Below are 13,928 nucleotides of genomic sequence, written 5' to 3'. Positions count from 1 at the left end.
ATAGGAAATTTAAACAAGATCTTAACAAACGGTTTCTCTCATCGTTTTCGAAATCGCCGTACATGCGATCCTCGTACCTTACGACTCTTTTTTCTTCTTATCCTCGAGTTGTTCTGACTTCTCAACTTTCTTATTTTACGAGGTTGATCCAAGAACTTGGGAAAGTCTCATCGGGGAAATAAAAAAAGATTTAATACTTGTTAATAGTACTCGACTTACAAGATGTCGATACGATTTGGTTAATTCGTACGTCAGAAATCTTTGAAGTCTATCAAGTAAACTGATATTAATAATAAATTAATGTTAATTGTAAATGAAAAAAATGGAGAATGAATTAAAAGTTGTCCGATTTCGGTTCTTTGATACGGTGTAGTGAATTCAACGAAACGCGTACATTATGCGAGAAGAGTTTTTAATTTTATCATAAAGAACAAGAAAGAAAAGAAAAACGTTGGAAGTACGTTGAAATTATTTTGTCGTTAATCAAACGTTTAATTTCTAACACTTTTTACACAAAATCATTGTCGATTGAAATATATCGAAAAATAATAACGCGTTGTATTTCCCGAAGGAAACGATACGATTTCATCTTCTGTACCGCTGAGATTTCATCATCAGCTGTCGATCTTTTTCCTTTGACATCTCTGATTCCGTTTCATCTTCCTTCTTCGTGTTCGTTTCATTTCTCATCTCGATCCAATAATATTTTACCAGTGCACGTTGGAAAACTTTACTGCGTGGAAATATCGTCGGCATCTAAGTCTGCGATAAACTCATTCCCGTGGTAGCGATGCTATTGCTCACCGGTAGTTAATTATTGTGGATTAAAACGCTACGAAACTTTGTCGTCAGAGAACGAGTCTGTTTTCGTTGAAAAAGTTTAAAGCCCATACCTTACCGACGTTGAGAAGTTTATTTTTATCGTGTTATTTATCGTTCCTTTTACACGACCAAATTAAAGTTACAGATTTGTAGGATAAGGCGTTAATATTCTCCATAGCGTTCCTCATTTATGACTCTCCGTTATAACGGAAGTTATATTCTATACTCGATAATTAAGAGAGATAACAGAAAAATAAAATAAAAAAATAAATAAACATGTACATACAGTACGTATGTATTATTAATCTATGTAAGCCCCTATGTCAGACAACAGATCAATATCTCTGACAGTAACAATCACCAATTTATAAAATTAATGTCAATGTACGATGTAAATAATTATTACTTACCTGTTAATATTTCTTCAAGTAGAATTCCCGATGTATCTATCTAGAATATAGTGCGAGTATAATAACGGAATCATAATAGATCGATAGTTGTGTCTTTTACGTTTCGATCGCTTAATAAATCACGCTTAAGTAAATTTACTAAGTAACGTTGTAATACATAATTTGTAGATGATCGATTCTTCATCCATCAAATTAGCTGGAAAAGAAACATTTATAAATCTATATGAAGAGAGAGTGAAAGCGATCATTAATTTATCATTTCTCGTTTAAATTACTTAACCCTCCAAGTGCACGAAAAGAAAAAAAGATTAAAAAAGGACGAATTACGTCGAATATATAATAATAAATCGTTAATCGGGCCAAAAAAAAAATAAGAATGAGCTATAGACATGCATCTTTGTACATCCGTTTATTATCATCATAGTCGTACTTTGACACTGGTTATTTAAGAAAGATAATGTCTAGCCTCTTCGTTATTTCTTATCTGCTCTTTCTCTGCTCTTTTTTGTTAGTTAGTTTGTTTGTTTGTTTATTTGTTTGTTTGTTTGCTTGTTTGTTTATTTGTTTGTTTGTTTGTTTGTTTGTTTGTTTGTTTGTTTGTTTGTTTGTTTGTTTGTTAAGGTATCTTGGCGATTTGCCAAACCTCCAGAATTAAGTTCGGAAGCAACGTTTCAGTACACTCGATGCTGTCACCGCCGATAATGGTTTCGTATTTAAGCTCTCTCACTCTCTCTCTCTCTTTCTCTCTCTCGCTCTCTCGCACTCGTACATAAGTATTTATAGCCAAACACACAAGCAAACTCTTTTCTATTTCTCTCTCTCTCTCTCTCTCTCTCTCTCTCTCTCTCTCTCTCTCTCTCTCTCTCTCTCTCTCTCTCTCTCTCTCTCATACACATATACATACACATATATACGCACACTCTCGACTTCGTTCATGCAACGCTCGATAAAAGTTCTTTCGAGCAATTCTCCTTCTCTCTCTTTCTCTCTCTTTCTTTTTCTAAGCACTCGCCCTCGTTCCATTATACGAAGCACATTTCGCCACCGTAGTTTTCTTTTTTGTTGACCGCCATCACCGTCCATCTTCAAACTACCACGCCTATCACCCTCTATTTCGCGCTCCGAACCTTATTGCCTTCTTTTTCTTTTTTTCTTCCCTTTTTTCTCTTTTGCACTCACTTGCGTTCTCACAAGGAGTCCATTTTCCTCGGTGCACCACAAAGGAAGTCGAGCTTGTAACCCGAGCGACACACTCCCTTCGTCATATGATTATTGTCACTTTCTCTGTCGCTTGACGCGTTCGGTTTTCAGCGTCGCGCCGTCACGAACGTCATCGTAGTTTCTCGTTGAGAAACGAGACAGGACGTAAGTGTCGGTGTATTGTTTTACACGCGTGCGCACGCACATACCGTATACGTAGCTAGCTCGTTCTCTTTTATTCTCTCTCTCTCTCTCTCTCTCTTTCTCTTTTCTTCTCTCTCCTTCCTTTTCCACTTCTTTACGACTTCGCAAAACGTGCATAGACAATTTGTATTCTACTTGTTCTCGACATACGTTACTCGTACGAACTATGTTCTTCTATGTCGTTCGAGTATCTACCAATCGAGTGTCAGGATTATCGAGTATCGATGAGTTAAGCCTGAAACCGTCGAGGCTTTTCACTGTTAATACCGCTTCGCGCGTTCTCTCAAAGTCGTGTTCTTGATATATCATCCTTCCTTGCCCATCGTAAAACATTTCGACTTTTTCAGTATCGCGTCGGGAGCGCAAAATATCGAACAAGAAATGTCCCTCCAAATAGGTCTTAGGTTCGTTCGATCGAAGATCTTGTACGTTTTTGAAAACGGAGCTAGTAGCGAAACACCAAGTTTCCATGTTCTTTGAGAGACGACGAAAACTAAAGTTTATAAATCGTTTGAGTTTCACGATATCGATACCGAGGCGCATGTAAGAGATTACTTGAGAATCTTCCTGAGGTATTCAGCGAGAATAACTTTCCTCGATCGTTCGAGTATCGATTCTCGCATCCTCTCTTGTTGTTCCTCGAGTCGCCTGTCTCTTTCAAAGAGCCTGGCGCACTCCGATTCTGGTCACCAAAGTTCCGTGCTCGGTGTTAACGTATGAACTTCGATGTTCTCGTGACGATGGTATCTTTCTCTTCGACGTATGGTAGCACGTCTGGACAATATGATAGTCAATGCTGCAGCCGCACCTAGGGCAGCTCCAACGAGGACCAACATTCCGGGATGTGCGCCAGATAATTGTTCGGACAGTCGAGTACCGGAATCGGTTGCACGGCTGTTCAGTTCCTCGGCTATCGTATTCGATACGATACCGTTAGTCAATACGTATTTTTCTTTCGTCAGGTTGTTCTCTCTCGTCAGGTACTTATCCGACATCGTCGTCTTTTCCTCATTTAGAGAAAACTCGTTCGAAAAGTTTGATGTCTTCGACGGAGACAATTCTTCGTCACCGCCATTCGTTAAAAACTTTTTCAACTTCTCGCTCTTCTCCGGTTTGCCTTTTGCCGAGACGTTGACGCTGATAGGAGAGGATGCAGCATCCTTGTCATCCGTTTTCATATCGATCATCAACTTCCCTTTGCTTTTGCGCCATAAATTTTGAACGTTTGCCTCCTTTCTTTTCAAATCCGTTCCTTTCAACGTTGGCGAAGTTATGTTTCTAAAGGAAGTCGGTGCCTCGTAAACGCGGGGCATGCTCGTCGTTCTTATCGTTGAATTTTCCACAGAGATGCCGTCCATTTCGTTCATGGAACTGGAAACTTCGCGAGTCGTCGTTTTTACCAAGTTCGAATAATTAGCAAACTCTTCGTTCGTTTCCAAAGTCGACTCGGTGAAATTTCTGAGTCCGTTGATAACGTCGTTAGAGGAAGGAGTAAAAGATCCGAGCGTTTCGTTCAAAGATCGGTCAGTTTCAAGGAGATTCGGCAGTGTCGTCGACGGGGTCGATCTAACGGTCGATATCATCGTGGAAAACGTTATGGGTGGCGAAGGTAAATCACGTAGATGAGTTCCCAATAATTTCTCGGGAGCTGCGCATTGAGAGAGTTCGAGATTATACGTCTGCTCTTTGTGCTCTCTTAACCATTGTCCTAGCCAATAGAGATCCTCGGTACAGCTCCAATCGTTTCCAGCGAGTCGTAAAACACGGAGCTGCGGGAGCAAATACGGCAGGTCGGATCTAAGGGCCGTGAGATTTGTCTCGGAAAGGTTTAATTCGAGGAGACTTTTGCAAGCGGAGAGAGCAGCGTCGTCCGTCAATAACTGTCTCGCCAGAACGGGACTTCGTTGAACGTCGAGAACAATAAGCCGTTCCGGTGTCTGTACAGGAAACGCCATGTCACCTTGTTGTTGGGATTTCTCTTGAAGTGACGTTAATCCAGACATACGAAGCTTGGCAAGATTACTCGGTCCACTCAGAGCATTAACGGTTAACGCTTTGATAGGATTATCGGACAAATCGAGTTCCTTCAGCGCGAGTAGTTGACTGAACGACCCAACCTCGATTTGCCCGATATCGTTGTTGTTTAACATGAGAGATCTCAAATTACGAAGTTCTTGAAAATCGTTCGCTTTCAAAATGGTTATGCCATTTCGCCGAAGGTTCAGAACGGTCAAGCTACTGGGAAGACTTCCGGGAGTCTTGGTCAAAAGATTTCCAGAGACGTCTAGCTCCTCGAGCACTTCCAACCGTCCTAAAGCGTCGTCCTCGATCTCGGTGAGACGATTATCGGAAATGTCCAACATTCGTAAGAGAGGATAACTGTCGAGATCGCCGCCTCTGATGGTGGTCAACTTATTGCCGGCGAGACGTAACGCTCGAACGGATCTGGTGAGGGCTGCCGGGACTCTTGCAAGACCTGTACGCGATGCGTCCACCGTTTCAAGTCTCCTTCCGGTGCCGAGTAACAGAGAAACGTCTTTCTCCTCCAGAGGATTCTCCGCTAATCTCAGAACCGATAGCCCCGGTAAGGGTTGAAGAGTTCCCGAAGCGGCCTTCGCCAAGCCGTTCCTCGAGACATCGAGTTCTCGAAGTTTATCGAGGCTCTCGAACCATCTCGCACCGAGCACTTGAAGCTGGTTACCGCTGAGATCTAACTTTTGAAGAGAGTAAAGAGGCGTCAACGCGCTATCCGGCAGGTCTGCCAGCCTATTATCCGACAAATCGAGAAACTCGAGACGATCCAAGCCGCGAAACGCGTCCTCGTGCACCATCGCGATCTCGTTGCGTCGTAGATGCAAGCGCGCCAGTTCACTCAGCGTCCTAAAAACGCCGACGTTCACGTCCTTCAGCAAATTATTCGACAGATCGAGACACGTCAAACCGATGAGGCTCGACACTCGCGCGTCACTCAAGTGCGGTACCTCGTTGTACGAGAGATTCAACGATCGTAACCGTTCGAAACCGTGCCACGAGACGTTCAAGGACGTCAGCGAACAGTTCGTCATCGTCAATTCGTCCAAATAGGGAAGCGCCGTCTCGATAGTGGCGCTTCGGCTTTCGTTCGCCGTCAAGGACGTCGAATTCGACTCGAGATCGGTCGATGCCTCGAGCTCGGTCAAGAAACTTGTTACCTCGTGTTCCTCCGCTTCCTCCACGGACAATCTCCTCGTGTTATCGGGTACCTCGGATAATTCCGGCACGCGACCGCGACACGTCACATCCGCGAAGAGCGGCGAATCCCTGTCGACGATGACACCTTGTTGACAGACGCAGAGATCGGGACAGGCGGAACCGCTCGCCATCAAGGCGAGCAATATGAATGGAAGCCACATCGCTTCCAACGACGGCGACTTCACATCTCGACGCGCATCCGTTTCTATCCTCTCTCGACGTTTCCGGCGAAGACGACGACGACGACGAAAACTAAAACGACGACGGGAACGACGACGTAACAGCGGAGAAACGTCGTCGCCTTGACGATACCCGCTGAAAACATCTACGAAATGATCCACTTGAACGAACTACGAACCACGATTCTTATTATTATTCTTCGATAATCAGATACGCGTTCGAACGATCTACATACGATCTATATCGGTCGTTCGACTCGAACGTGATGTCCATACGAAGGACTGCCAAACACTGCGGCGACGAACTCGCAGCTGCACTCGCTTCGCTTCTACCATCCCTCTTTTACCCCCCAAACTCCGATTTACCCCTACCCCCGGACACATTCCGTCCCTATCTTCCGTTTTCCACGAGCGCCTCTCTTTCTCTCACTCTCTTACCCCGCTCCTCGCTCCTCACTCCGCCACCTGCAACCCTCTCTCCACCCTTCCGTCGTATCTTCCCTCTCGTACCTACCATACACCTACTTCCACTTCCATACCAACCACCACCAGCCGTCGCTTTTGCTCTCGAACTCGATAAGGGGTGCGCGCGCGCGCGCACTCGCGTCCACCTACAACGTACTGACGCCGACTGATACGGAGAGGGGTGAAACGCCGAAAGAGTAACGGAGAAAGAGAGCTAGGAGTTAGCATCAAAGGTGGGAGGAAAAGAGTCGGTAGGGAGGGAGAATCGGTACCGTGTGATTTCACGAACTACCGCCGCTGCCATCCGGCTGGCTGGCTGGATGACTGCTTGGCTCGATGCTTCTCTCTTCCTTGGATGCTTGCTTTCTACCGCGCAGAGCTCCTCTCTTCAATTTCTTTAACTCGATTCGCCTGCTACGATTGCGATCGAGCGAAAAGAGTTCCCAATGACGCACCGTTTTAACGCCGATCCGTGTCGGTCTCTTTTCGTGGATGTTCCCTGGGTTTCGAAGATCGAGGTCTTCGATTATATATCTCCGTGTGTACGTGTGCGTGTATATATATATATATGTGTGTATATATATATCGCCCTCTTACATCCTTTCTCTTTCTTTTATCCTTCTTACAAGTTCGCCAAGCAACGAGAGATCGTACGTTTGTATTGGATCGAAGTTCAAAGGGACGGATCCGAATTTACGTAAATAGTTCTAGTCACTTGGGATCGGTATTATGAGCGTAAAGTCAAAACTAAACCTCCCACAGCTCAAATCGAATTCTAGAATCTCTCCTTTGAACGAGGAAATGCAGACACATCCTGTTTTCTATGGGATACGATCAGGCAAGGTGTGTTTTGGTATCGATCCTCTTGATATCGATCGTTCGAACGTTCAAACGTTTCTAATCTGATCATTCAAGTTCCAAATATGGAAAAAGAAGATTCTCTATAAAAAATCGCTTCGATAGCCATATAGAAAATTACAGTTCTCGTTTCTATGCTTTTTAATATTATATTAACCATCGATTCCGTAGCAATTCTGAAACAACAACGAAGCAGCATCATTTAACGATCAAGTGGCTATAAAATCAAAACTGACTTGCGAATTAAACTTAATTAGATAGCGTATCTGGAACACTTTACTGGCCATCAAGCTAGTTAGAAAATTGATCGATCGAAAATCCCGTGATGTTTCACGTTCTCTTTCGCGAATGAAAAACGGACAGGTTTATATCGATGTCATTTTCAATGACATTTAATAATTAGTTTGCGAGCTCGTAGCAGTAAAACGGACATCGATATACTCGCATGAAAAGACGAATAAAATGTTCGTTTTATTTTTCGAGAGAACGTTAATAACTTTTGACTATAATTAAACGACACCCTTTTATGATATTAATAACGCATAGCAGTTTTTTTTCTCGTTTTTATCGAACTCTCTCTCCCCCTCCCCCTCCCTCTCTCTCTCTCTCTCTCTCTCTCTCTTTACGAGCGTACCTACCGTAGTTTAATTCCGAACCGTGTCTCGCTAAGGTTTCATTCTGGATTTCGCTCGAGCACCGACATGTAAATGGTCGGAATAGTGTGCTCGTGCCCGACGTTTCTAATAAGAGAGTACCGTGTATAGTATATATAGAAGAGACGCGCATGTCCAAAGAACGGCTCGTCGTACAGGGTGCTTTCAAAGTTTATAAAGAAGCGTGGGAATAATGTCGAAGTTTATACGTCCAGTGAAGAACGTTCTCGCGAAAAATCATTCGACAGTAAACGACAACGTGACGGTATTGGTAAACTCGTTCGAACCGGTAGCGTATTTGTGTGAAACCTCGATACGATATCGTTCTAGCGACTTCGTGTTCGAATAAAGCGAACACGCAAAGTTCCCATGTTGCTTACATTTGTGGGGTCAAATGTTTTTGCTTTTAAAATTCGATTCAAAGCTTTTTCCACGTAATCGAACAGAGCGTTCGTGCTTTTTTGCCAATTGAAACATCGATAAATATTGAACAACGATGAATAAGAACTTATTCGTTGATATTGCTATGAAATGATAAATAAATTCATTTTGTTTTGTACGTTTGTGATAATAATAAGTAAATGTAAATGTCAAATATGGTTTTCGAAAAAAAATATTTCTAATACGTTTGTAACTCGGTTGAAGTTCATACGATCTTTGCTTTAATATTCTCCATCTCAAAACACCTTACGCGCGCCTAGGGTTATATATATATATATATATATATATATATATATATATATATACACGTATACACACATATACACATACCCATACACAGGACTTTCTTGGAAGCAGAATGCCTCAGAGGCCCATAAATTAGTTTCTCAGCATCTCTAATCCATTGGGAATTACTGCATCACTTGCTCCTGCTCTTACGAAACGGTCGAACGTGATCTTGAAGCGACCTATATTTACTCTATCTATGTATCTCCTTACTATCTCATATAAACGATTTTTACGAATTTAATATCTTGATGAAGTGTCGCACATTAAAAGCTTAGAGGTCATTTCTATGGCCCATCGAATTCTTTGTTGTTACTTCTGAAAGTGGTTAATAACGTTACAGGAATTATATATCTGATACGTATATAAATCTAGAATAATATTTCTTAAATGATAAAATCTTTATCGAAGTTCAATAAACGTATTAAATATTCCAGAAAATAATCTGTTGTCAAACTTATCAATTTTTTATAGAATTTTACGAATTTATACCCGGTCGTATGGGCAACCTTATGGTGCTTTGCAATTATATACCGTAAACAAAGCTATAATATCGTAGAATTTGAAAGAAGTTTAGTAAACTTTGCATTAGCATGAGTTATAACTATGTCGTATTTTCTTCCAGCGATCGGTCGTGACGTACGAACGTACAACAATTATTAATGATGGCGTTAATGATAGAGTTTATGCGATAGAATTGGTCGCCAGTATAAAACGTTCTTGTATTTCCCATATATCGACGATTCGAATGTTTCTTTGTGACAATGCCGGTGCATGCAATCCACACGGGTGATCAAGTGCTGTGTAAACGCGCTTGAAAAATCTACTTTTTCTAGCTAACAATCGCACTATAACGGTTTACTCGATTGCCGATTTTGAACGATCGTGCGTTAACGACATAACGAAACTTTCGACCATTTCCACAGTGTTTTGTAATTTGTAACAGTGCGCTTACAAAAATATATATTTGCTCTCTCGTAGTCCATTTTCTAAAGATTATTCATTATGACACAGGATCTCCAAAAAAATTATGAATTACGAATGAATGTTTAGGTATCCTAACAAAAATATTGCCATTAATGGAGATAGATCTCGATGGTTAAAGATAATAAATTAAACCTCGACGAAAACTGTACATATCTATTACATTGAAAAAGATTAAAAATCTAGATATATATGCAAATGTAAATTACGAAGGATGATGCGGTTATTTTATTTAAATTTGTTGCACTTTCGTAGGAACACGCGTTAACGATCGCGATATCATGCAATTTTAAATTCTAATACGATTTTTCTTCGAAACGTTTTAACATTTTGTTATCAGTCTACGTACTCTAATTAGAATTTCAACGCGAGACCGAGCTAGGGAATTAAACTTCTCTAACAGTCGTGGTCATTTTCTTTCACGAAAAAAAGAAAGAAAGAAAAAAAAAGTTAAGCGTAACGCGTTTGGCGAAGTCGAAATATTTTCAGTCACTCGAGTGGGAGTAAAGAGGAAGCGACGTTAGCCGCTTCGTAACGAAAACCCTTCTTTCGTACCTTGCGGTGTCGCTCGATGTGTAATTTCACCAAAACGGAGGACAAAATCCTTGCGAGTATTGGCTGCTTGCGCTGGTTACAAAGTTACTTTTACGGGAGCAGTAGGCAAATGTAAATGGTGTGGGCGTGGGGAAAGAAAGAACGGGCATGGGAACGGAAGTTACTGGTAGAAGAAGGAAGGGAGAGAGAGAAAGAGAGGGAGAGAGAAACTATTTCTTGTCTTTCTTTCTCGAAGAAGATCTTCTGCGTTGAGAAAGGCACGGAGCAAGAGAAGAAGGGGAAGATAGGGAAGAAGAAGAAGAAGGAGGAGGAGGAGTAGGAGGAGGAGGAAGAAAAGGAGGAGAACAAAGAAGGCGTAGGAAGAAGGGAGGTTTGAGGTAGAGTGAGAAGGAGAAGAGGAAGTAAAGGGGATGAGACTGTCGGAGTTTGTAATTGCTGCGGCTTTAACGCGCTGGTGATGGCCGATGGCACCCGGGACTGGGGTAATGGTCTGCACCAAATGTCTCTTCTTGCGAGAAGAGCGCGAGGGAGATCGAGAAAGGCGTCGTGAAAACCAAGCGGAGACAAGGAGAAGAGCATTCGGTACGACAGCCGTCGTGGAGGAGGTCTTGGAAGAGAGAGAAACAGAGAAAGAGGGAAGAAAAGAGAAAGAGAGAGAGAGAGAGAGAGAGAGAAAGAAACGAAGAGTGACATGAAGAGTGGTGAGAAGGATGAAGAGAGGGAGAGAATCGGAGAGTATACGAGGCGTCGTTCTTCTCTCCCTGGCACGACCACCGTCGTCTTGACGTTCCTTTTCCCCTTCGTCTTCTTGCCATCGGCAAGCCCGCAGCTGCTGGCATCAAGCTCTGCTTTCTTTTTCTTTGCCTCTTCTCGCTTGATCTCCAATCAGTGTATCGGCCATTGAGTGCACAACAAGCCACTCGTATAGCAAATATTTTAATCCGAGGGTGACTTGTGCTTCGAGAGGGTGAGTTTCCACCTTCTCTCCCTCTCTCTCTATTTTTCTCTATCCATCTCTCACTTTTTCTTTCTCTATAATTATAAAGAAATATCGGTTAACCGATACCTAATCTTCCTGCCTTTAGGACATATTTATCTAGTTATTAAATAGGATGAGAGAAATAAATGAACTCCATTAATATTTGTCTTAAACAATAAAGAGAGTTTTCTTAATTAAGCACGGAATAAGATTCGAACACGATACCTTTAATTTGATTGCAAGAAGAAGATTCCTCTAAGTTTCCAACTGCACGATGTGACGTTTGACTAAGAAAGTTCTACGAGTGGATGCCAACGTCGGTAGACCAATTTACAAAACAATCTGCATTTCGTCGGGCAACACAGTCGGGGTCCTTAACGCGTCTAGTTTATCTCAGTCTGTTTCTCTCGGTTTTTCTTTCGTTTTGAGATCGTTTTACGAGAAGGATACGCGTAAGTTTGAAAAAACAAGGAGCGCGGTTTTCATGGAAGGAAAAAAAGGAAAAAAGAGGAAGGAGAAAGAGAGATAGAAAAAAAGAAAAGTACGAAGAAGAAGAAGGAGAGAGACAACTGGTGACCTCATAAACTTCGATCGACTCGTAAAGCATACCTTTTTCTTCCTACCGTTTTTCTCGTTTTTGCGATTTTTATTACGTGACTTGTAAAGTTTGAGACGAGGAAGGGATCGAGGGGGAGGTTTGCTTATTGAGGAAGAAGCCGTTGACAAACGCGAACATCTTGTATTTTCTACTCGTAAAAATAGATACGTTCTTCGTGTATTCTTCTTTTCTTGAACGAACAATTTCTTCGACATTACATGCACGCGTGTACATAAATGCAAATCAACATAGTTCTTTTTGTATCTTTTGTTCAATGTTTATATTTGCAGCAATTTAATTTTTATTCACTGTTCAGATGGATCATTTCGCATTTTGTTATACTATTTATATATATTACACGAACTCTTGAGTTTAAGTACAAAGGATAAAAACTTCATTTATTGGTTCGAACAATTTCGATAATGATCAAACGATCATTTCAATGTTCCCATAGAAATCTTCATATTTTATCGGATTACTAGAGTAAAATATAAATTCATTCTACGCGAATGCCTATAGGTCGAGAGTATCGATCGACTTGCTCGACGAAGCACAATGATATACCATCTATAGTACTCGTCTCATCGAACTTGATACATTTTATGATGAGGCTCATAATCTTCCGGCGGCAACACGCTAGAATCCCTTTGAACTTTGATTTCCAAGCAATAATATAATTTATCATTATGGAATACAGAGAGGAACAATGCCTATCGGATCGATATCGATGCGATACAATGAAATTCCGTTCACTCTGTTAATTGCCTTAACTATGGAGAATATAGTTTAAATATAATTTGCATTAGATTTAATTAAATTCGCTTGCTTAATAACTCCGATTAATAAGCCGAAAGAATTTTTCTTTTATCGTATTCTATTTTCAACTTAAACGCACTTATGTACTTTAATACTTATATAATTACGTTTGTCCATATAAGACTTATACGTCGCACAATACGTACTTATAGATATATATTTGTACGCGTATAATGCATATATATATTTTTTTTCTTTTATTCTACATTCATTCGTCTCTTACTTTGTCTCATATAGCAAACCTTTGTAATATATTTCGTTAAAAAATCTACTTTACCAGTAGATCCGAGCGGTGAATTTTAAAGTAGCAGTAACAATATTCTAGTGGAAAAAGAAAACTCTTTGCAGGATAGAAAAGGATTCAATGAATCGTCGTGCTGGGACGCGTACGTAGATCGCTATGGGAGCTTTAAATTTCCATTACTCCTCTAGGATTTGGTGTCTCTAAAATCTATACATATCCACGAATAGGATATTCCTTTCATCCTTTACGCAAATCCTTCCTTTGGATATACGAAATACTACTTTCACATATACATACATATATCTATGTAAATCTAAATCGAAAGTATTAATCATTATTTTCCAACGAAACACCGCTACGACTAATCATAGGAAAACGAATTTCCTTGTCTAATTATATTAAATTTCTAATAAAATAAAAAAGTCTATTTTATTCGATTAAAACGAAACTCGACGAACGAAATTATATTACACTTTCGCATTCCGTTTCAGTGAAACGAGAATGCGTGAGCGTTAAAAAAACGCATGCCGGGAAACATTTTGTCAAGAAGTTTCATAGAAATGTCCCTTGTCCCGCTGATTCTTGTTCTTTAAATACAGGAGGAGAATACCATAGCACGTCCAAGATTGCGTTGCGATTTATGAAATTTTTAATTCTCTCGCAAGGCATTGTCGCTTGTCTTTGTTAACGTTGGATAAAACTTACCTCGTGGTAATCCGTTTGTATCGCGATATGGATCCTAGTAGTGTTGGTGTTGGTGCTTACTAAGGGTGGTAGTAGGTAGTAGCAGGTAGCAGTAGTCGGTGTTGGCTCTTAATGAACGAAGTAGAGTTGCGTTGCAGGCAGGTAAAGGTACCTACAGGTGTACCCCGGGGGTTCACAGCGAGCTAGTAGAAGCGGAAAGCGGCACAAACGGCCGTTCTCCAAGAGCGAAGGAGAGAAAGAGAAACAAAGAGAGAGAGAGAGAGAGAGAAAATGAGAGAGAGAGAGAGAGAGAGAGACAG

General features: G+C 41.2%; 2 protein-coding genes across 2 annotated transcripts in view; one reads left to right on the top strand and one right to left on the bottom strand.

The window, feature by feature from the left end:
• Window positions 1-13,928, top strand: part of LOC127061355 (protein timeless homolog) — a 158,870-nt gene that overhangs the window by 41,245 nt on the left and 103,697 nt on the right. The window lies entirely within an intron of this gene.
• LOC127061361 (insulin-like growth factor-binding protein complex acid labile subunit) lies at window positions 1,627-6,364 on the bottom strand. The gene has a single exon (XM_050988131.1). The coding sequence runs from the start codon at window positions 6,026-6,028 to the stop codon at window positions 3,323-3,325; it is 2,706 nt and encodes a 901-aa protein (XP_050844088.1). The 5' UTR covers window positions 6,029-6,364; the 3' UTR covers window positions 1,627-3,322.

This window comes from Vespula vulgaris, chromosome 2 (genome assembly GCF_905475345.1).
Source record: "Vespula vulgaris chromosome 2, iyVesVulg1.1, whole genome shotgun sequence".
In the NCBI taxonomy this organism is placed as follows: Eukaryota; Metazoa; Arthropoda; class Insecta; order Hymenoptera; family Vespidae; genus Vespula; species Vespula vulgaris.
This window is presented reverse-complemented; position numbering and strand designations above follow the sequence as displayed.

Coding starts and splice junctions, on each gene's coding strand:
- LOC127061361 (XM_050988131.1), bottom strand. CDS start 6,028: ATGTGGCTTCCATTCATATTGCTCGCCTTGATGGCGAGCGGTTCCGCC.